At 38.6% G+C, this 24,903-nt stretch overlaps 1 protein-coding gene across 18 annotated transcripts in view; it reads left to right on the top strand.

Moving 5' to 3' along the window:
- The first annotated feature begins 808 nt into the window (after positions 1–808).
- Positions 809–24,903, top strand: part of Mff (mitochondrial fission factor) — a 30,985-nt gene continuing 6,890 nt past the window's right edge. For 3 of the 18 annotated variants that reach the window (XM_070015859.1, XM_070015822.1, XM_070015807.1), the window contains exons 1-7: positions 830–999; positions 4,764–4,875; positions 5,574–5,751; positions 7,056–7,276; positions 8,403–8,572; positions 13,845–13,933; positions 16,319–16,393. In XM_070015859.1, the coding sequence (XP_069871960.1) occupies positions 5,714–5,751; positions 7,056–7,276; positions 8,403–8,572; positions 13,845–13,933; positions 16,319–16,393 (593 nt within the window). In that variant the 5' untranslated portion in view covers positions 830–999; positions 4,764–4,875; positions 5,574–5,713. Of the gene's footprint in view, positions 1,000–4,763; positions 4,876–5,573; positions 5,752–7,055; positions 7,277–8,402; positions 8,573–13,844; positions 13,934–16,318; positions 16,394–21,641; positions 21,801–24,903 lie in introns of all 18 variants that reach the window. The other 15 variants (XM_070015791.1, XM_070015772.1, XM_070015880.1 and 12 more) reach the window with 12 other exon arrangements.

The raw sequence follows: 24,903 nt of genomic DNA, 5'->3' as shown, positions 1-24,903 counted from the left end.
AGATGGTTTATGCCTGTAATCCCAGCTACTCAGAAGGCTGAGATCTGAGGACATCAGACCAGGCAGAAACATCTCAGAGAGACTTATCTCCAATTAACCACTCAAAAACTGGATGTGAGCAAAAGAGCTCAGGGGCAGCACCCAGGCCCTGAGGTCAAGCCCCACAATGGACACACACACACACACACACACACACACACACACACGGGAAGACAGTCATCTACACACACACACACACACACACACACACACACACACACACACACACACACACACACACACACACACACACACACACACGGAAAGACAGTCATCTAACTAACAAAAAATCGAGGACTCCTCTTGTTGGTGTAAGAGGCCGATGGTTGGAGTCCCATCACAGAACCTGGATGCAGAGCGAGGCATTAGAGATCACGGAGTCGTAAACCTTGTTGACTGTTGGTTTGTGCCAGTTCGGGGGCCTGAACCCTTAGCGGCTTTTGTTCAAGTCTAGCGCTTCACACCTGCGCCACCACTCCCGCTCCGGCTTTTCTTTTTTCATTCTGGTGATTAATTGGATGAGTCTCACGGACCTTCCTGCGCGGGCCGGCTTCGAACCCCGATCTTCCCATCTCAGCCCCGGAGTAGCCAGCATGACGGTGGGAGCCTCCGGCGTCGGGCCAGGGAACCGAATTTAAATACCTTCCCGAGATCTGACTTTGGGCGCGCTTTGCCCACAACAAAGATGTCTCCTCCTGTTCTCTGGGGCCCGGCTCGGGCGGGTGGGCCGAACATCCGCCCTTACTGGCGTCACATGACCACGAACCTGCTTCCGCTACGGCTCCCGAGAGGGGCTAGTTCTGGCCGTTCTCGCGTCTGTCCGGCCCGCCGCGGCCGCTTCGCGGGTGCTTCGCCCCGGCTCCTCAATGCGCTCGGCCAACGGCCTCTGAGAGCGCTCACCGGGCGCCCCGGGAGCCGGCGGGCGGCGGCCCTCTCCGGGGACTCTCCAGCGGGCCAGGGGTGAGTGCTGACGTCGGCCGGCCCGGGGCTGCCGCCCGAGCGGGTCTGCGGGCCTCGCCCGGGCCGTGGCCTCCCGGCCCACGGAAGGCCCCGCGATGACCGGGCCGTCCGCGCCGGCGCCCCGGGCCGCACGGCCCCCGAGGTCGCCTCCCACCCCGGCCTTTCCCTCCTCAGGACCCAGTTTCCGTGGAGAGCGAGGGGGAGAAACCCTTTGCCCTGCGCGTGTTCGAGGCCCGCCTCTCCGCCTTCTCGAGCTGGGCTTCTCGTCATGAGAACTCTGATTGTCCTAAAGTGAGCAGCGTGGAGGCCGGTCATCCGAGGACGGCCTCGCCAGCTCGCACCCCGGGCCTCCCGGTTCCCTCCCGCCGGCCCCCCGGCGCTGCTCAGCATGACCTTGAGCCTGCCCGCCTTCCCAGTGGCCTTTCGGTGGTGGGAAGGAAAGCCGTGTGGCCGTCCGGGCCGTGGCGTCGGGGGGCGTCGGGGGGCGGCCTCCCGGGCGGCCCCGGGGTCTTGAGCATCCTGGCTGCCGGCCTGGGGGGTCACCTCCTCCCAGGATCCGGGAGCTGGGATCCTGCGTCTGCAGGACTGGCCTCGCCAAGCCCGCGCCCCGCGTGTTGTGCACCCTCCCGAAAGTTGGGGGTGTCTGTGGATCGCCAGAAGCTCGGGGAAGCCGGTGCCAGATCCCGAGCCCGCCGTGCGTTGTATGTGTGCACGTCTTCCCCCGAACGGCTTGGAACGATGGAGAATGTTTTCTCTCTCCTTGGGTGGGAAATGTGTATTTCTGATGAAGATTTACCCCCCCCCCCCCGCCGCCAGCCCCCATAAACCCTTTTTAGGCCTTAATTAGGAGCACTTCATTGTGCTTAGTGGTCACCCTCCGAAGTAAAAAGGGGTGACTCCGCTTTTTGGTTTCAAGGACTTCTGAAGAGTTCCTGGGAGCGTTGCTTCCTAGTGTTAAGCTGAAGCTGTGTACATGAAGCTTCTGTTAATCTTTCCAAAGGAAATTGTGTCTTGTCTCCCTTCCTGTCTGTTAGAGCTGCCTTCTTTCAGGATTACAAAATTTAGCTGTTGCACTCCCCCCCCACACACACACACACACCCTTGGGTGTTGAACATTTTCTGTGGTTAATAGACATTATCCAAGTTTTTGGTGACTTTTCTTGAAAAGTAAAAATAACTCAGGGGCTCTTCAACCTGTTAGCACCCATTCTCTTAAATGGTGTTTGGAAAGGGAACTAAAACTGAGTGACCTAGATAAAAACCACTGAATTGGATCTGCACATTAAACGTCAATTAGGTTCCTTTTTTAAAAATTTATTTAACTAGAGAATTATAGGGCTGGGAATGTGTCTTAATGGTAAGTGTGGTTGTCTTGCATGCTTGGAGCCCTGAGTTCAATTCCTCAGTACCACATAAACAGAAAAAGATGGAAGTGGCGCTGTGGCTTGAGCAAAAGAATCTCAAGGACATGGGCTGGGAAGTTGGCACAGTGGTAGAGCGCTTGCCTTGCATGCCTGAGGCCCTGGGTTCGATTCCTCAGCACCACATAAGCAAAAAAGAAAAAAAAGCCGGAAGTGGCGCTGTGGCTCAAGTGGTAGAGCGCTAGCCTTGAGCTGAAGAGCTGAGGGACAGCGCCCAGGCCCAGAGTTCAGGCCCCACGACCGGACCCAAAAAAAAAAAAAGAATCTCAAGGACAGTGCCCAGGCTCTGAGTTCAAGCCCCAAGACTGGCTCAATAAATAAGATAATTATAAAAGTCTTTGCTACTTGTATCAATTTGTTCTAATGTAGATAGTGAGAAAATTAGAGTTTGAATCATTTCATCCCCAGATTGATGTGCTTTCTGTAAGTGGTAAGTGTGACTTGATTCTCTGTGGTAGTGTGTGGACATAGGATGCTTTGTGGGTAAGGATTTTTTGTAATAGTTACATTTGTATTACATATATTCATATATGTTCATCAAGTCTATGGCTTCAGGTATAAACTTTCCTTTTAAAATATACTTATTTAAAAATATAAGACCAAAGAAAAAAAACAAGTGTAGCTAGTGTGGGTTTGAGGGAAACCCTTGCAGTTTATATGTATTGTGCATGTAAGGGAACCAGGGAACCTGGAGAGTGGAGATCTGAAATTTTCTATGATTCCAAGGAGGACTTTGTCTTGTTGGTTGTGTAATAGAGAATTATGTACTAAACTTCTAGAGTTAATATCTTAGCTCCAAATGAGTTTGTTAAAAGGTTACCCAGTGTCATAGTCTAATGAGAGAGACAAAGATTCGAATCTGTTTTGCTTAAGCAGAAAACCTAACAACTGAGACAGTAGTGTTCATCTTAGGTTTTTTTTAAGAGTTGCATTTATGTTTTATTGTAATTTTGTTCTGTTTCAAGTTAACATGCATTTGTAATAGGGGGTTTTCACTGTGGTATTTCCACACATGGATACACAGTGTATTTGAAATACTGTCTCCATCGTGTTCCTTTCCATGCCTTCTCCCTCAACTTCACTTTTTAAGTTTAAATAGTTCATTACAGGAGACTTTTCCCAACTTGTTCTAAGTCCCTGTTTCTTTACAAACTCACAGACTCTCATAAGAATAAACAATGCTATAAAATGAAATGCTGAGATCTTTGAGCTGTTGTAGTGGAATGCTGAGGCTGGAATGAGCCAGGCACTGTGGTACACATGGGTAATCCATGAGTTCAAGGCCAGCCTTGAACCCTACCTAACAAAAAAAACCAAAAAGTCCTGAAATGCAGTGAAGGGAATTCATATGGAGATAAGCATATCTCAAGGAGATAATGTGGTTCTACCAGCTTGGCTCCCTTTTTTATTACAATAAAGTTTCAATTTGTCATGTTTCAAGGCTAAATTTTTTTATGGGTTACATCTTTTTAGTGCTGTTTCTAAAAATAAGCTTTTTAACTCTTCAGATACACAAAACAGTACTCAAAGAGTATCTCCTCTAGCGTGACATACAAAAATTGATGGTAGAGGTTGCCTGTGGACCTGGGTTGTTGAAGATAAGACTGGGTGGAACACTGCGTAGAACACAGCTCAGGCTGGCCTCAGGTTCATGATAAGTCTTGCCTGTGACCACTGAGTGCTACAATTACAGGCATGAGCCACCACTGTAAGCCACGTACTGTACATTCTTACCTAGTGTTTATTATTGTCCATTTTTTAAGATTTTAAGGGAAAATATACACAGATTTCTTTTAATATATTTGTATGTGTACATATGTAGTATGTACACATACTATGTACACATAACTATAAGTTAACTTAAATTTTTCATTTACATGTTTTGTAAATACAAATCAGAAATCGAAGACTTGTGTCTTCAATCTTCCCTACCTAATGAGTAATTATAGAGGGCTGGGAAGGTGGCTCAATGGTAGAGCGCTTGCCTTGCATGCATGAGTCCCTGGATTTGATTCCTCAGCACCACATAAGCAGAAAAAGCTGGAGGTAGTACTGTGGCTCAAGTGGTAGAGGCCTAGCTTTGAGCTGAAGAGCTGAGGGACAGCGCCCAGGCCCAGAATTCAGACCCCATGACCAACAACAACAACAAAAATGAATAATTATAGAGCCCTGTCTGTGAGACTGAAATAGTTAAGCTTTTTTTTCTTTGTTTATTCTTGTATTTGTTTCTATGTATATCAAGTTGTTTCTCTGTGGCTTTGAAATCTATAGAGAATTTTCCAACTGATTCCCTAATGTGGGTATCATCTGGCTTCTGAATTAGCCCTCATTTTTCTCCCCCAGGGACAAAAGTGGCTCTAAATCCAGCGCATGCACATTGAAGCAAGTTAAAGGATTTAATATGAAGCACAGAAGCAGATAGTGCCAAGTAGCAAGAAGTAGTTGGTTCCCATTTGTAAGTAAAATTTTCTCTCCTGGCTCTGTTTCCTTAGTCTTTAAACCATCTGCATGCCAAATCCTTCAGTTTCAAACATTTTAGTAAAGAATAAAAGAAGCTAGTTAGCAGGCATGATCAAACCAGACTCAACACACTAAACAACCTCCAGAGCTCTCCTCAATGTCTCAGAGATGGAGTTCACAATCTAGTCCCTAGAATATATCTCTGATGTGATGTTTAAGAAATATCTCAACTAGGATTCAGACACCTGTACTTCCTTAAAATTTTTATTGTCCTTAATTTTCTCCTTTACTGGAAAGTGTAATTTGGTTTTTGAATTTTATTTCCTCCTAAGGAAACATTATTTACACATTCAAATTTTAGGCAATCATAAGTACATTTACTTTTACCCTTTGTATTTTCATCTTGATTTCTTTATACTTATTTTTTAAGATAAAATGATATGCCCTTCTAGTACAATGATAGTGCTTTTTCTATTTTGACTTCACATATGTACATTGACTGTACTTAAAACCATCTTTATGACTTTTGAGGTACTATAGAATGACTCTGTCTAGAAGAGATTTGAAAATTGGTTTCTCACCTCAAGCCGTGCTCAAGTCTAAAAACAATTTTAAGTAGCTATTTACTTTGCTCATAGTTTTCTTGTGAAATGAATTGTTGAAATACTGATTTTTATTCTTTCTTTTTTACAGCTGGAAAAACAGTGTCCGTGTTGTTATGTACACCTCCAAAAAACAGTTCAGATCTGTAGGGGAGTTGTTGTATAAATAAACTGAACTACAGGGTAGCAGTATTTTCATAGCTATTATAGACGTGTATTCACTGTATTAAAATGAGTAAAAGAACAAGCATTGACACACCACTAGGAAGGTCAGTGATGCTTCTTTCAGTTGAGCTGGTATTTCAGGTTTTAGAGTCAGTGGCTTGAAAGCTGTTTGCATAGCTAACCATGCTTTTTATGCTTTCATCAATATTTTGCATTTGGGGGCACCATTCTTTCTATTGCATTTCCTGATAGTCATAGGTCCATCTCCAATTTAGAAGGTTACACAGTTTGTTTATACTGTGCCTCTCCTCCCCCCCAAAACATTGGTGTTTTTAAAAATATGCATATAATTACGATTTTAAGTAGAGATTAATAATGTGAAACTTTAGTCCCTTAAAAAATGAATGCAAACTAGGTGCTGGTGTCTCACTTCAGTAATCCTTGCTACTGAGGAAACTGAGACCTGGAGGATTGCAGTTTGAAACCAGCCCAGGGCAGAAAAGTCTGTGAGACTTCATCTTTATCCAAATAACCACAAAACACTCAGCTAAGGACTAGAGGCATGGCTCAAGTAGTAAAGCACCAGCCATGAGCAAAAATGCAGAGTGAGAGCAGGAAGTCCTGAGTTCAGTCCCTGGTACTGGCACACAAGTGCATATATTAAGAATTTTTTGATATAAATTATATATTTGGTACTCACTACATGTCATTAGATATATGTTCAGTAAAAGATTTTATTTGTATTATGTGATTGAGGGTTTGTATCTTTTTTACTAAGTTCAAAATTAACCTTGTTTACTTTTGAACTCTGATTTTGACTATTTGAGGGGTTTTAGTCTTTATTTATAACATATGATACCAGTTTCTAATTTGGTTTTATGAAGTCCAAGCAGCTTTTCCTCAAATAATTAGTTGGATATTTCTCTCAAATAATTGATTTTGGAAATTTAAAGGTCTCATGCATGCTAGGCAAGCACTCTACTGCTAAACTATACCTCCAGCCCCTGTTTAGCAATTTTTTATTTAAATTTTATTTCAGGCTTTTTTTGTTGTTGTTGTTAAAAGGAGCATGCATATCAGTTTACTGCAGAGGCAGCAAAAGTGTGTGTGTATGTGTGTGCGTGTATGTGTGTGCGCATGCGCACTTGCACATTTACGTTGCCATTATCCAACATATTACCAACTTGCACCTAAGCCAGATCTCTAATGTGCAACTTCCGCTGATAAGAAGGCATTGTCTTGAGTAAAGAATTTTCTTCTTTTATTTTTCCTTTGCATTTATTCAGTACTGGCAAATGAGAAGTTTCCTTTGCTCTTTCTCTTATAAGGTATTATCCTCTCACACCAGTGTGGAGGGGACTAACACTCTAATGCTCAATCATCTCGATCTCAAATTTTTCTCTCCCAGGGTGAGTGGGGCAGCATTTCCTTCTCCCACTGCTGCTGAGATGGCAGAAATTAGTCGGATTCAGTATGAAATGGAATACACCGAAGGTATTAGTCAGCGAATGAGGGTCCCAGAAAAATTAAAAGTTGCACCACCAAGTGCTGACCTGGAGCAAGGATTCCAAGAAGGCATTCCCAACGCTAGTGTGATAATGCAGGTTCCAGAGAGGATCGTTGTAGCAGGTACGCGTCATTTGCTTAGCACAGGGGCCTTGTTGCGTCTGTTTCTGTGGAACAGCTGGGGCTTCTCCAGATAGGAAAGGAGTTGGGGACTGTGCCATTAAACTTTCTATTTATTACAATAATCTGGATTTCAAGCAGTTTTTAAAAAATCAACTAGTGATATTTTATACACCAAAAACAGATACTTTATAAACATACAGTTGAGTTTTGATAGATACAGAACATTTTTATTATCCCCAAAACTTAGCTGGTCCCACTCTCTGCCATTCCTAACCCCTAATTGTTGGCAACCACAATCTCCTTCCTATAACCAGAAACTGCACTTGTTTACCCTAGAATATCCTATTAATGGACTTATGGGACATATACTGTTTTGTCTGAATACTTTTACTCAGCACAATGTTTTTAATATTCTTCTATTTTTATTTATTTATTTATTTATTTGGGGGGGGGTCCCAGTTGTGGGGCCTAAACTCTGGGCCTGGGCGCTGTCCCTCAGCTCTTCAGCTCAAGGCTAGTGTTCTACCACTTGAGCTACAGTGCCACTTCTGGCTTTTTCTTTTTTTCTTTTTTCTTATGTGGTGCTGAGGAATTGAACCCAGGGCCTCATTGCATGCAAGGCAAGCGCTCTACCACTGAGTCACCTTCCCAGCCCTTCTATGTTGTTTTAAATGTCAGTTGTTCATTCTTCTTAATTACTGAGTAACATTCCATTGTGCAGTTACAGCCTAAATTGCTTATTCATTTGACAACCATTGGAGTTGCTTGCTTTTGGGGAGGTTCTTAGGATAAAGCTGGTATTACAATATGTATTAATGTACCAGTCTTTCTGAGTATATCTTCGTATGTTAGTCATCTTACTTGCCGTATCTTTGTACCATGTAATATTCTCGTCAGAGATACATGAGGATTTCAGTTGCTCCATGTCCTTGCTACATTTGTGTTGTCAGTTATCTTTAATTCATGTAGGTGTGTAGTGACATTTCCTTGTGATTTTAATTGTTTCTGTGATGATTAACATTTTGTACATGTGAACATATACTTTGGGGCCATTCGTTTATCTCCTTGTATAACATTTACTCATATATCTTCTCAATTTGGAAAACTTTTTTTTTCCCCCTCCCAGGAAATAATGAAGATGTTTCATTTTCAAGACCAGCAGATCTTGACCTTATCCAGTCAACTCCCTTTAAACCTCTGGCACTAAAAACACCACCCCGTGTACTTACACTGAGTGAAAGACCACTAGATTTTCTAGATTTAGAAAGACCTCCTCCAACCCCTCAAAATGAAGAAGTAAGTAGAATTTTAAACTCAGTTTTATTTGGAAGTGTAGGAGTCTGTAAGTCATACCATTATTATATTTAATGGAAGCCTTCCATATGGAACATTGTTACTATCAGTTGATTTTTTTTTTACATTTCCCAAATGAAGTGTTAATGTTCTTCAAAAATTTTGAATATTACTCATGAGGAAAGGGTAAATCTTGTGAAAAGTAAATGCAGGGCCATGGCCAAAATTTACATGTTGAATTGTAACCCTTTTGTAAAGATAATTTTTAAGAAGAGTGATAGTTTCCTAGCAGTAGGTGTTTCTGGGTTTTTAAGTTCTAAGTTTGTGCTGAGGGAATTGAAATATTGATGTTAGTCTAAGCATTCTAAAATTTTCTTTAAAAAAATACAAATTTAAGTGTTGCCATGAAAAAAGGCAGCAAGAGACTTGGAAAACTTATTGATCAACTGTTCTGTGAGCTTTTGTATATAAGACATAAAAGTGATTGAGACCTGCTCCTGCTCTTTGGAAGTTGGTTCTCTGCCTGGCTGTACAACAGTTGTCTGACAGAAAACAATCAGCCCTCAGAAGATAAAAAGTTCTTAATAGCAAAGAGTAATGGACTAAGGAAGATGGCCACATAAACAAATGATAGCACAGCATACTCCTGGTTGGAAGTCATGTCTCCCAGATGCCCAGAGTCCCCATATAATTATAGCTGTGAAAAGCTTTGTTTTGAACTTAGAATTCTGCCAGGAATTGCTGGTTTTGGACTTAGAATTCTGCTCTGTGTTTCCTCTTAACTATATTAATAGACATTTGTCTACCCAGTGCATAACAACAACCAAAAAAGGGCAACAACAAATAAAGCAAAAAAAAAAAAAAAAGATTCTAATAAAAAACAACCCAAGCTGAGCGCTGGGGGCTCACGCTTATAATCCTAGCTACTCAGGTGGCTGAGATCTGAGGATCACATTTTGCAGCCAGCTGGGCAAAAAAGTCCTCATGACACTCTTATCTCCAGTTAATCACTCCAAAAGTGCAAGTGGTGCTGTGGCTCGAAGTGGTAGATCTCTCGCATTGAACAAAAGAGCTCAGGGGCAGCACCCAGGCTCTGAGTTCTAGCCCCACAACTCACCAGAAAAGTAAATGAAAACAAGCATTTTTTTTTGAGTGATTAAAGACTGAAGGAAAAAAAGTTTACAAGGATTGCCCTCAGAAGACTATATGGGGTACACTTTGACAGTAATTGTGGAATTAAACAAATGTGATACATTCCCAGAGTATATAGCACTGGGAAACATGTAAGCTGTGATTAGACTAATTTTGAAGGCCTACCTTATTATTTTACTAACTGCATGACTTTGGGCAAGTTAATAATATACAAAGATAAAAGTAATGAAAAATTCTTCATAGGATTATCATGAAAGCTGGGACTGGCAGCACAGACCTGTAATTCTAGCTACTCAGGAGGCTGAGATCTGAGGATTATATTTGAAGCCAGATCTGGCAAGGAAAGTCTGTGAGACTCTTTGTCCTGTTAACTACCAAGTGCTAGAGCTCTCGCCTTGAGCATAAAAGCTCGGAGACAGTGCTTAGGCCTTGAATTCATGCTGAGACCGAGTTACACGCATGCATGCATGCATGCGCGCGCACACACGCACAGACACAATCATTAAAACATTAAAAGCTCAATCTGTATAGATATAAAATTGTATTAAATATTTAATAATGAATTATAAATAATAAGTATTATAAAAGATTAAAAGATTGGTCTCCAGGTCTCTAGGTATTTAGGATGCTGAGATCAGGAGGATAGTGGTTTGAAGCCATCCTGGGCAAGAAAGTTCATAAGCATAGCACAGAAACAGAGCAAAAGCAAGGCTGAGTTCAAATAGTTTTGGAGAGGGGGACATCCTATAGCAGGAGCCCAATCCTAAAACCTAAGAGAAATTTCTAAGATTCATGCCAGCTACCTATTGAAAGGTGTCAATGACCATAGTTTGTACTTCAAGTGTACAGAAGAGTCTAGTAGCCTGCTGACGGTAATTTAGATAACTAATGAGCAGGAAAGAGAGACAGAATTCTTGCCACTGCTAGAAATAGACTAAATTAGAAGGCCCAGAGTTCTGCTAAAATTGATTATTCATACATTTGGCTTGTGAAGCAATATAAGGACTGCAAAATCATTTAGTACATAAGGAGACAATCATATACCTTTCTCCAGCTTCCCATAGCTGACTGTATTGATAATTGTGTGTGGCCTGTGAATGATGTTATAAATATTCAGATAGCTCTTGGCAGAAAAAATGTTCCTCCACCTCTGATTCTAAAGGCAGCTCAGAATCTATAAAGTGAGATAAGCTGAAACTCTTTGCTTTTTAATCGTCCCACAGTGAAGACCATGGTTTCCTTTTTCTCCCTCCTTCCTCTTTTCCTCCCTCCCTCTTTTCCTCTCTCTCTTCCTCCTTCCTACTGTTGAGCCCAGTGCAGTGTTATGTGAGGCCAGTGTTTCTTTTCCTCAGCACTTAAGGTGTTTTGGACTGGAGAATTCTCCAGTGATATTGTCCAGTGAGGTTGTTCTTTTGCACTTGCAGAATGGTTAGCAACATTCCTGATCTCTAGCATCCAAAGATTTGAATTCCCAAAGCTCAACCACAATAAATGCCAAGTTGAGCTTTCTGAATGTATTTAAATAGGAAGAGAAGCCAAACAGACTTTGTAAAGGACAGGCTATAAGAGTTTTGGTTGAAAAGAGCAATCTTACTTCAAAGAAGATACTAGAATGCCATCCATTTATAAAATAAGTCTATATAATGTCACTGAACCCCCATATCTATTCAAATGGGTCAATAATCAGAAGTGATCTGAAGGAAGGAGCAGAATCATTGGGCCTGTATAAACCATGACCTGGTTTGGAAGAAGAGTAAAGGCAATGAGTGTTTTCAGAAAGGGACATATTTGTTCAGAAGCTGTCAGTGATATCCACACGATGCTAAAATCCAACAGCAGTCATGTGCAGAGTGTACAGCCAGAGCTTCAAGCACTAGGAGATGTAGTACTTAGCAAGAGCCAACCTTGTCATAGATCACACTTTGAAAACAATGCTTCAGTAGAAGCTAGGATAACACACATGCTGTGAACATCTTAACAGAACACTGAACGTTGCAGTTTAAGTATAAGGAAGCAACATAATTATTAGGACCTTATTTATGATGGCTCAGTTCCATTGACATGACCACTATGAGTATGTGAAGTAAAAGACCATAGCTGATCTGAAGTATTCTGAACTATTCTATTATGTAACATAGCCTAAAGCATATGTAGAAAATGGCCAGTCCACTCCAATGTATACTTAAAAGAGCACTGTAATAGCTTAGGGAATCAAGAACTTGACCATAGTGTTAGGACAATTTAATGGTAGTTTATTAACTCTCTTTGCTTCCCCATCATCTATAGAAATAGGAACTAGGACTGTAATAAGCTGAATAGAACAAAAGTTTGGAGCAAAGTGAAGAAAGAGGGAATAAGTCTGTTTGTAGTGTACACTTGGAAGATTTTTTTGGTGTACACTCACAATTCATGCTTTTCCTATCACTGTGACAAATTGTTCCATGTTTCTTTCTGCTAACTCTTAATCACTGACTTGGCTGTTATTTATTTAAAATCTTGAGCATTGAGCATGTTTGTGGAAACTGTGAGGGTGTTCAGTCCAGTTGTCCTGTCCACATTTACTTTGTTTTCCTCTCTTCTGATCCAAGAGTTCCACAGAAAGCAAGAAGGAATCTGCAGTGGATGCTGAGGTATCTGAGCAGATCCTTAAAGGATAGGTAGGCTTAGCATAGACCCAAAGGACCAGTAAACAGAAGCCTGAAAAGTATTTATTTGGGTTTATGAGTAACCTAGTGTAACTTGGGTGTAAGCACATTAAAGAGGAGTCTTACCTATATATGTACTGAATATCTAGCACTACACACTTTATAAATAGACCAGAAAACGCTGTGACCCAGTAACCAAGAAGTGCTTTGACTCTAAGGAACTGTATTTCTTATTCTGAAAGAGAGTAAGACTGGTTCTGAGTGACAATATTAAGATCCTAAGTTGAAAAGCATCCACCACTACCTTGAACTAAATGATAAAAACATTTGAAATGTCATTATGCTCTTTATCCAATCAGTGTTTGAGTTCATTAGTTTTATAGTATACTGGTAGGTCACATTAGAAAGCAAAACAAATGGAAGTTTTTGACCTGTTATTTCTCCTCATATAACAATAACCTCAAAGATAACTATCTGTGTAAAGATGTTTTTAATATCAGATTTCCAATAGTGCAAATAACAAGAGACTTAAGATTCAAGCTTCTTGGCCTATGTTAAGGTCATGGACATTTGCCTACTTCCATCATTTCTGGCCTACTTAATATGAGTTCATACATCTTACCAGAAAAAATGGTTCTGACTCAGTAAATAATTTATTTGGATCCCTTCTATACAGAAAAACTTGTTCTTCAGAGAAATTACAAACTAGGAAGGCAAGGAACAGTCAGATTCAGATTCTTCTACAGCAGTCTAGTACGTAGCTCACCGTACATGAATATATGCACTTGCACTTGATAGTATTAAGTTTTATATGTAGCTGCTTAAAAGTTAACTTTGACTTTAGTATAACCTTAAAAAGCTCCAAACTGATTGCTGTTTATAAAGTTGTTTGTTTTTCCACACATTCTCACACAGCTTCCCTCTCACACCCATTGTGTGATCAGCATTTGCCTCCCGTCTTCTTAGTGTCCTATGTAATTAGGCCTTTGATGACCTAAGTGAACATGATAAACAGTAGAGTATAATAGCTATTCACATTGAATTTACATTGTTTTCCATTAGGTATTAGAAATACCCTAGAGATAATTTAAATATGAAGAGGGAGGTAACAAAACGTGCCATTTTATGTGAGGTACTTTAGCATCCCATGATTTGTATATCCTGAAGTCCTGCATCCAGTCCCAGTGATACTGAGATGTGACTATTTTACCAGGCAAAATTGATATTTTAAAAGAAAGTAGGATAACTTATCTGTAAGTGAAAAGGCATTCTAAACTCTATCTGCATTATAATATAAGCACAAGTTTTTTAAAAAACAGACAAACAAGTCTTAACTGTAATACATGACTGGCAGCAATTCTTGGTTGCTTTTTCTTTGTTCCTTGAAATTTCAGGACTAAGGTTCTTTGGATGCAAAATAGCTACTAAGGCTACTAAGGATATTTCCTGTTCCCTTCCCTTTCTTTGTGTCTTAACAGATCCGTGCAGTTGGCAGGCTAAAGAGAGAGCGCTCTATGAGTGAAAATGCTGTTCGCCAAAATGGACAGCTGGTCAGGAACGATTCCATGTGAGTGGACCACTGAGCATCTTTATACATTTTCTCCATAGAATGTGTGCACATCTTGTTCTAGATAATTGCTTCCCATCATATATGAAGTTTTTTACATCACTTTTACATTTTAACTCTAGTTTGTCATAAAGTCTGATCATTTTGTTAGTTGTAAAAATTTTTTAGTGACATTATCTGCTTCTTTGTGTCTGTATGTTCCTGTAAGTATTATTTCCTTGTTGAGGAAATCTATAAAGTATACGTAAGACAAATTGATGAATTCAAATATTCTATTATATGCAAATTCAAAAATGTTTAACTAGTATATAAAACAAGAAGATGAAAGTAAAAACTATGTTTATATTTTTAAGTTAACATTGCCATAAGATTGTAAAACAGCCATCCTTGTTCCTTATGAGCTATAATATAGACAAATAGAATTCTACTTATTTATTACAAGTATCTTTTTAGCTTTCTATGTAATGGCTTGTGAATTATTAGGTTCCCTTCATTTTCAAAAAACAAATGCATGTATTACTTAAAGGACTATTTGTTTAAATTTTTTTCATCTGTGGATGAGTTCTCACATCCTCATCTTGAAGCCACCATAGATGTTTTGGATCAGACAAACATATTTTTAGTGTTTTATGAAAATTAACAAATAAACTACCCCTTGAAAACTGGTCAGAATTTTAAATCTTAAAGCCATTGGCAGTGATGCCATTTAAAAATGGATGCTTTGGGCTTAGATAAGTTATTGCTTTTCCTCAATAATATTTTGGTTGGTTTCCAAGAACTCACCTTGAGCACTATGATACCATGATAACTTCTCCTGGAACTCTTGAATAATTAATTAGATGATACATCTCTTCTGAGAGTTTGCAAATCTAGATAAAAGTGAAATTAATTAACTTTGTGTATAAAATAACTGGAGCACAGTGAGGACTGGGACTGTTAATAATTGATCCTTGCTTCCAAAGAAGTGTTAGGAGAGGTTCACTGGCCTTTCCAGCTGATCAGTGAAGTTCCAGATATAGTGTAGATTATTTGCTTTTTTTAAAAAATTGCATTCTTTTGTTAATTGCAAGAGAAAAAACTATTTGCACCTAACTTTTCTGGTTTTTTGGAGAATCTTAAGATGTCTCCTAAAGTAGTTGCATTTATGTAGACAGCTATATAGCCTTATGTCTGAAGGCTTATATAGGAAGAAATCAAGCTAAAATGAATCTGTAGCTCCTTCAGGAAATATTTCCCTGAGAGTTTTAGCCATTATGAATATGACTTTTTTAAAATGGTTGAAAGTGTGTTCCCTAAAGTGTGTGGCTGGCATATGTGGTGTCGTGTCAATCCTTGGAGTTTGTTTTTCTAGAATATTTCCACATACCATATGATACATAATTTATTGTTAAGAAATATTAAATGTATACCTAAGGGCTTTTGTTATTTGCTAGTTATAATTTTTTTAAGCTTTCTGGCAATATTTTTTCCTACTACATAAAGATAGATCTTGCTGTTTAGGTCCTCTGACACTTCATGTCAATAAAATAAAGAGTTCTTTTATTATTGTATCACTTTTTCTCAAAACACATGTTATTGGTAGCTAAAGAGAAAGAAAATTGCTCTATGTGTATGAAAAACAGCCCAGTAACATATGATTAAATAGATAATTACATAATAGCTTTATTTTAACTTACCAAATCAGTTCCTCCTAGCACAAAAGATTAACAATGCTTATATTTGATTTTTTTTTCTTTAAGTTGCCTTAATGACAATTTCTACATGTTTAATAAAACTGGAAGTATAATGTTTTAAAAAATATTAGTTTGGAAAGCGCAAGTCACATGAATCTTTACATATTTCCACAGTGAAATGCCTTGGACTTTACCATAATTTTTATTATGGATGTTATATATGTTGCCATATTATAGTAAGATACTTAACTATCTTTGTATTAATAATGAAATCTTCCTCTTTCTTTTCCTTTCATTTCATAATTCATCTTTTAAGAATCTGCTACATCTTATTAACATTGAGAATTTTGTGTAATCAACATATTATGTGTCCAAATTAATGTGATAAGGAGGAAATGATTAATTAGTGTAATACAGCTATATTTTACCTCTTCCAAAATAATTATGAAACTATTGCTGACTTTATCTGCCATAATCGTCTTTGTGATGTTAGGTAGATTATCACTCATAACCTTTCCCTGCCTGTTTTGTTTTGTTTTTGTCCCTTGCCTCTGAGAATAGATGTGGAAGGGGGTATTGATCAGGGACATTGGTCTTTGTTTTCTTATTGTCATCTGTTGGCACAAAAGTGAATTCTGACAATAGAATCATATCTAGCTTTTTCTTTGTTGTAAAAGCTGAATATGTAAAAGAAGCATAATTATTATTTAAGGTGGCACAGATCAGATTCTGCCCCAAGAAATAAAATTTCAAGGTTCCAGGGATCGATTTCTGCACCGGAGTACACGTAAGATTTTTCTCTGCTCTGCTTTTCCCATTAGGAGTTGTTAGCTTACATTAATACTAATCTGTCTCACTGCATAACTGGCATATAATACTCTTAACTCTTACTCTCTGGCTTTGTAGTACTTCTCTTTCAGGATTTCTCAAACTGTCCTCATAAATTATGTTAAGAAAACAAACAAAAAAAGACCAACTAAAGCAGTCCTATAGTTATGGGTAATAGTGAAAGGAAAATTGGATAATTTATACATGATGACTTTTCATTTTCTTTGTTTTTCTTTGATTGGTTTGTTCATTTCCTACAAATTTTACTTAATTAGTCTCAGTAATGTATCACTTGGCTTTTTTTTTTTTTTTTTTGCCAGTCCTGGGCCTTGAACTCAGGACCTGAATGCTGTCCCTGAGCCTCTTTATGCTCACTGTTAGCACTGTACCACTTGAGCCACAGCACCACTTGCAGCTTTTTCCGAGTAGTTTATGGAGATAGGAGTCTCGTAGACTTTTCTGCCTGGGCTGGCTTGGAACCACGAAGCCTCCTTAGTAGCTAGGATTACAGGCGTGAGCCACCAGTGCCCAGATAATGTCACTTTTTACATTTTAACATGCTGTATTTTCTTTTTTGTTTTAAACCAGAGCTGTCTTTCTGGTTCATTTTTTTTAAGTTCCATAGATTAAAATTATGATTTGGAAGATTTTTTTTTTCTGAGATCCTCAGCCTCACGTTTTCTGCAGGTGGGACAGGATAATGTATGGGATGGCTACCTCATGAGGCAGAACATTTTGGCATATAATAGAGACATTCAGCAGGAGTGAGGCTGTAGCTCAGTGGCAGAGTGCTCACCTAGCATGCAGAAGGCCCTGGGCTTCATTCCCAATATTGAAAAAGACACAGTACAGAATGTTCTTAAGCAACAGAAGAAACCACACTGGCGGACAGTGACTTTCTCTTACTTTAATTTTATTATTTGCTTCTGGCAACTGGTAATTTGCCTCAGATAGTAATCGCAAAATAAAATTTTCTACTCAAAATTTCAAGAGAAATTAATACCCAGTTTATTTTAGTGAATTTTTAAATTACCGTGTGTGTGTGTGTGTGTGTGTGTGTGTGTGTGTGTGTGTGTGTGTGTGTGTGTGTGTGTGTGTGTGTGTGTGTGTGTGTGTGTGTGTGTGTGTGTGTGTGTGTGTGTGTGTGTGTGTGTGTGTGTGTGTGTGTGTGTGTGTGTGTGTGTGTGTGTGTGTGTGTGTGTGTGTGTGTGTGGCACCTGGACTTGAACTCAATACTTCAGGCTCTCACCTGGTCTTTTCACTGATGCCTGGCACTCTACAATCTGAGCCACTCTCCAGGCCCACTTTTTTGTTAGTTAATTGGAGATAGGGTTTCTTGGACTTTTCTACCCAAGCTTGTTTGTGAGATCCTCATGTGTCAGCCTCCTGAGTAGCTAGGATTAGAGAAGTGAGCCACAAATGCCTAAATTTTTGTATTATTTTCTTGAAGAGTCTGGTGCTTCATCAAAGAAGTAAACCACACAGTTTGAGAAACAGTCCTATGAAAACCCATAGCAAAAATGCTAATTTACCTTAAATTTAACCTTTTAATAATGAGCTATGCCTCACATCCCTATGCCTTAAAGTTTAGTTCTAACATTGCCTAGCATTGTGTACTTAACTCTTATGCAGTAAGATTTTTATGTAAGCATGAGGCAGAATATTACTAATGAAACAGCTACTTATACATACTTCATATTGTTTATATCTGTTATTTTTTTAATGTAAAGTTAAGATTCTGTGTCATTACACTCCTAGGAACAGTTTATCCTCTAAGAGTACTTTTATTCGTAATCTTGTGATTACTTTCAGGTGATATTTTCAGGTGTGATTACTTTCAGAGTGTTATTTTCTTAAGTAACCTCAGTGCTTCAACATTGTTATTGTTTTTATTTTTCACAGGGGTTTACTTGTTAAAAATCCAACAATAACCAGGTGCCAGGGCTTTCACCTGTAGTTTTAGGTGCTCAGGAGGCTGAGATCTGAGGATCACAGTTCAAAGCCAGTTTGAGCAGGAATGTCCATGAGACTCTTATCTCCAATTAACTACCAAAAATAAGCCAGAAGTGGAGGTGTAGCTCAAGTGGTAGAGTGCTAGTCTTGAGCCAAAAAACTCAGGAACAGCGCCCAGGCCCTGAGTTCAAACTCAAGGACTGGAACCAAGAAAAACAACAACAAATCGCTAAATATTGGCTGGATATAAATGTTGACCTTCCTAAGACCACTGTTCCCTGCTTGGGGGAAACCTGTAGTGGGCTTCTCAGCTGGTGTCAGACTGATTGGTAAAATGAAAATTACTCATATTTGTATTTAAGGGTTTTGGTGCTTTTGTTTTTTAATAAAAGGTTAAGGCTGCCTAAATCTTTAAAAAGGAAGAAAGAATTAACAAATTATTTAGTATTATTAAGGTAATTATGATCATCATATAATCAGTTTCTCTGCAAATGAAAATAGATGTTACCACCAGGAGTATTTAATTTATACTGTCAAAAGAACTAGTCAGTTTGAAAATAACACATCCTATTCTGGTCTATGGAGGCTTGTTGTGTAAATAAATACACATTGGAGAATGTGCCGTAATGCCTGGCTTATACTGAGAGTTTAGTTAGCTTTTTCCCAACTCCAGTCTTCTGGTCCTGCCTACTGAATAGCTGGAACCAAGTACTTGTTTAACATTGATTTTTTTTTTTAGCAGTATCTTTACTACTTAATATTGATAGACTTAGCTCCATGGGCTAGGGGTGCACAAGACCCTGGGTTCACCTCTAGTACCCAAAACCAAAATGATTGCTTTCATTTGCATGTTTTTTTAAAAGGAGTTAGATTTATCCTTTATCTTTCTACATAATATATTTTTAAGTTATCATTGAGAATCATATAAGGGATTTTTTTGTTTATTATCATATTCCATCTTAGAATTGAAAGGTGTTTCAGATCTTTTTTAATTTTTTCATTTACTTTTATGAGTTTTTATTATTGATATATATAATGAGTGCCTGTGGAGTATTTTAGAATCCAGCCTTCTATTTATTCCATCTCTGTAGTTGTTGACTGTGAGTCTGTGATTAGTTTTTATAAGATGACCATCATATTTCCTATGTACAGACATAATACTTGTACTCCTAGAATTTAAAATAATTCCTTATTGATTGATTTTAGCAAAATGATCTCCCAAAGAAAGTAATTCTTCTTTCCTATTGTATTTTTTATTTTCAAGACAGGGTCTTCCTATGTAGCTCAGGCTGACCTGAAACTTAACTACTGCCTCAGCCTTCTGAGTGCTGAGATTTCAGACATGCTTTACCATACCTGAACCCTTTTATTCTTTAATAAGCAAAAATTCATCACACTTTACTCTAGATTCCTATTCAGCTTATTGATATTGTAGCTTTAAGATTATAATTCTAAATATTAATTATTCTAGCCTTTAATGCAATCATATGTACCTATTTCGTCGTTTCATGGAGAATGATACACAAAGTGTCCTAAGCCTCAAAATTCAAAGTAACACTTGCCTAAGACATCCAGATGTGCTGGCATCTTCATCAAGAAGAATATAAGATGGACTGTTCATATCACCACAGACCAGATCATTCTAAATCCCACCTCCAGTGACACTGTCCCTTTGACACCTGCCTAGTTGCCCATGCAGCAGGAGCTCTAGGATTTCCTTGTGTTACCCATAAAGCCTTCTGAGCGTAAGACTAGAAGACAGATTCTGGGCCTCGGACCTGCTGACGGGTTTTATAGTATGTCCAATTCAGGTTTTGTAAAGTCACTTGAATCAATTAACACATTTTATTTAGATTCCAGAAATTTTCCTGTCTCTAGATAGACATTTAGCATTACTAGCCATGAGACTGAAAATTTCAGTGTATTTTGTCACCACGAGACCTAATTTCTGTGATGAATCAGCCATAATAGATTAATGGCTGAAACCATTAACATTTTGTTTAGCTCTTTCTCTCTCTTCCAGAGTCTTTGAAGAACATTGCTTTCATGTTTATTATACCTGTCTCTTTAGATCTTCAGGATACTGGGAATTATTGACAAAACTATGGATATTTGGTTTCTTAATTTTCTGGAAATTGGAATATTAGATGCTAGTAACTATCCTTTCAAAAATTATCCCATTTATTTTGTGGGTTCCAAATAAGTATATGTTCAGTTAGATAAGGTTACACTGTCAAAAATAAGGCTTTCCATTTTTCAGTTTGCTATCTGCTATGTTTTTGTTGTTGTTGTTATTGTTGAACATTCATGGGTCCTAAACTCAGTGCCTAGGCGCTGTCATTAACCTTTTCTGCTCAAGGCTAGTACTCTACCACTTTGAGCTACAGCCCCACTTCTGGTTTTCTTGAAGTTGATTGGAGATAAGAGTCTCATGGACTTTCCTGCAGAGGCTGGCTTCAAACTGCAGTCCTCAGATCTCAGCCTCCAAAGTAGCTAGGATTACAGGCATGAACCACCAGTGCCCTGTGTTGTTTGTTTGATGGTTTTAAATGTAATAATAAATAGGATTGCATTTATTCCAGTGTGTTTTGCCCATTGAGAATGTTGAGCCCTCATCCCAAGGTCATAATCATTTTTCTGGAACAAACAAAAGCCAAATCCTTGTATGAGTTATGCTCATATAATCACGCTCTCATATAATCATGCTCCAATATCAACTAGCTCTCTCAAAGTACTCATCTGTACCTTAAAGAGTTCCCATTAGAATTGAACAAATTGCTTCATTCAAGTGTAGATGGCTGCCAGGAAGCAAGTGGAATGCTTTTCTTAGTTTTGTGCCCTTCTCTTCAAATCCTCATCATAAATTCCACATACTTGTTTGGTTGTATTTGTGAAGTAGTTGAAGTGACACTTCGTGAAATCAACTTAGACATGCTGTCCTCTCTCCCTGCGAAGCCAAGGACTGAACCCATTCATTGCTCTAGTGTTCTTTCCTTCTCAAGTTGTTTTTCATATTCAGTTTGTTTATTTTGATGTTTGGGGTTACAGAGTTCCAATGCTACATTGTAGCTGGTGTTTTTAAACAAATCAGAATGTCTGTTAACCTATTTGTTTGTTGTTTTCTTGGGGCAAGGGGGATGATGGGGAAAACAGATCCCAAAAAACTCCCTAAGATTAAAAACTGCTCAGGTAAAGTTGTATAAAAATCTGACTTGAGTATTTTTCTCTTCATTTGCTGTGCTTTGTGTAAACAGTGTGACACCATCGCCACCCCAGGCTCGGGTCTGTCCTCCCCATATGTTACCTGAAGATGGAGCTAATCTTTCTTCTGCTCGTGGCATTTTGTCGCTTATCCAGTCTTCTACTCGTAGGGCTTACCAGCAGATCTTGGATGTGCTGGATGAAAATCGCAGGTGATTGGCCATCAGTGACTCTTGCCAGCTTTGTTACATTCCTTTTGGCTCCTTATTTAGTGGACTGTGGTGTCTTTCTTTTATGTTTGCACCTCCTAGTCTATTTCTAAGATGCAATGGTTTGAAACAGCTTGCTTTGCTTTCTTTTAATTTGAAATTATTGTCCAAAATTCACATTTCATGGGAGTCTGTTAGCTTTCCGTTAGTCAGGAAGTGTAATGGTTTTTTCAAAGACTTTGTTGACCTATTCTAAGTACTTGAGTCTGTCAAGGGATGTGCTGTTGGACTGAGTATGGGATGTTGGAGTTTAGTTTGATAGGATTGAATTAATAAGGTAGGCTTGAGAGGTGTCATGGTAGCTGCCAGTACATTTTTCCTTTTCTCTTGGCTACAGATTTCTTGGCCTATCATAAAAGCCCAGATGCTATTATCTTTTTGATAATGCTGGTATTTTTTCAACATAAAAGCATTTGTTCATACAAACTTTTTTGCACTCATTTAAAACTTTCAACTCTGAACATTAGTGATTTCTGAGAGTCTGTTTTGAGTTTGCATTATCATTTTATGAGACTGCTAATTTTTGCAAGAATGTCCAATAAATTCAGCCAACCTTTCCAATGAACCTTATTTCTACTTAGAGCTGACATGTTTTCTGGTTAACTTTGAACACTTGCTGAGTGCTTTTAATCTTGATACCAACCTAGCCTCTTTTTTGTACTGCTTATCCTTGATCACTCCTGGCCTGTGCTAATCATTCCAGGGTTTATAGGTGGTATGCGTTTGGAACAAAGACCCAAGGACTTGAGTCGCACTAACAACAGTTTACAGAAAAAGCACATGGCACAGAGGGGATTACATACACTGTACTTGTATATATGGGACTATGCGCACACACATATATACACACATACTGTCGTGATTTTTTTTTTCATTTCCCCAAAGGGTTCAGAGGCCTTTTATAGTCTTAGAGCTTGAAAGAATATTTTGGAATATTTGGAAACTAAAAAACATCAACATCCAGAAGAGAAAATACAGGCTCGGAGCCAATCCACTCATTTTTTATTCATCCCACTACAGAGCTGCCTAATGGCCTTGAGAAAAGTGCTTAGTTCCTTTGGGTCCCCTTTCTCATGTTAAAATAGGTAGGGAGGGGATAATAGTTTTCTGAATCCTTGGGAGCTATCTTCTCCCTTTCTTACTTAACATAAAACATGAATCGTCTCAAATTATTTAGTAGATCCTTCAAAATAATGAAAAAAAGTCTTAAAATTCCTACTCAAAGGCCTGTTTTCACCTCCCTCTTTTAAACATATTTATTCTCTACTTGATATCTTCTTTAACTTTTCCATTTCAATAGGTTTTTGGAGGAGGCCAGATTTATTACTTCAGAGTATATTATATCAGATACTATTGCAAGGAAAATACCTGAATAAAAATTTCCAAATCCTGTGTAGATTTAAATGATAGCTAGATAACAAATTCTGGTGCATTAAGGTTGCTTATATCACATCCCACCAGCACATACTCAGTTCAAATATGATGATACAGAAATTGTAAAGATAGGCTTTCTTCTATATGATGAGAAAAAAAAAAAAAAACATTGCCTAAAGTTCAAATATACAAAATCAGAAAACTACCACTGTAAAGTTTACTCTGTATTCTCTTAATATGGAAAAAAAAAAAAAAAAAACCTTTAAAAATCCCCTTCTAGAGCCCAGTGGTCATGGACCATGCCTACAATCCCACCTATTCCCAAGAGGCATGGACAGGAGAGGCAAGGCATAGATAGGGGAGGTGCAGCTCAAGTTGCAGGAAGGTTTGCCTAGCAAGAGCAAGTCTCTTGAGTTCAAACCCTAGTATGATTGATTGAATAATTGGTAGGTAGTTAAGGAAAAGAAAGAAAGTAAAGAAAGAAAACAAAGAAGGAAGGAAGAACACCCTTTTCTGGGAAGAAATTATATTACTCTTTTAAATAATATTTTTGAATTGAGAAGAATTATATGTTGCTTGTGGTTGTATTCCCTGGGTTGTTAGCCTGGAGCCTGGAGTCTTAGTTTTTCACTTCTGAAAACATTTTTAAAACGTGGCATATTCAAAGGGTGGTACTGAGGCTCAAATGGTAGAGCATCTGCCTACTAGGCTTGAGACCCTGAGTTCAATCTCTAGCATATCAATCAAAAGTTGGTATATTCAGATCTTGCATGGATTAAGTATTGAGCAAGATTTGATGAGAGTTTCAAATGCCAAGTCAGTTTCCCCTTAGGAAACTGGAGCATCTAGTATGACTTTTCAGACGTAAGAAATAGGAATGTGAAATTTGGATAATGTTCTACTTGCATGACTGTAATACTGCTTATGAAGTTTAAAGTGCTTTTATGTTCCTTGCTCTGTGCATCTTTTTTTTCCCTTTTCTATATTATGACTCGGCTAAATTATGCTACTGCAATATCTTTGGTCTTATGCCATCACATTGAGTATAGTTAATTTAAGCTAGAGCTGTTTGTCAAGAAAAAGAGGTTTTCTGCTTGTTTTGTTATTATAAAATAATACAGATTCATAGCTGCTCAACATAACTATTTTTCAGGTTATTTTTGTTTGTGTTTATTAAATGTACCAAGAGGTTTCAATTCAGCATGTCAGTTTATGAGTACAACACACCTTACATTTCACCCCTCCATCCCTGTAAGAGATTTCTGGATTGTGTTTTCTTTTACTCATGATGAGCGTGGTTTAGATGGTCTAAACCAAATCTAGCACAAAATACAGTTAAATCATAGGTATGCCTTAGCAAAGTTCACAGACATAGGTCGATGCTGAACATGTGGAAGACTGACCTGTTGAAATCTGCCCTGGACAAGGGCTGAGTTTGTCCTTGGCTGGAGGGAGTTGCCCACCTCTTCCAATACACTGTTAGAGCTGTGTCTTATCCTCCAATGTAAATGAGTAACATCTTTAAAAAGAAACTTAGCTTATGTGTAAGAATACCATTTAAATATTGATGGATGAATTGTGCCTAAGTTTCATTTTTAGGAGGGTATTGACTTTTTTATAGTTTTTCTTTTATCAAGTTGTATTGATTACTTTTTATAGTTTTTCCTTAGCA

This window comes from Dipodomys merriami, unplaced genomic scaffold, assembly GCF_024711535.1.
Source record: "Dipodomys merriami isolate MVZ:Mamm:240054 unplaced genomic scaffold, mDipMer1.0.p SCAF_1, whole genome shotgun sequence".
Lineage (NCBI taxonomy): Eukaryota > Metazoa > Chordata > Mammalia > Rodentia > Heteromyidae > Dipodomys > Dipodomys merriami.
Note: the sequence above shows the minus strand (reverse complement) of the source record. Positions and strands in the feature narration are given on the sequence as shown.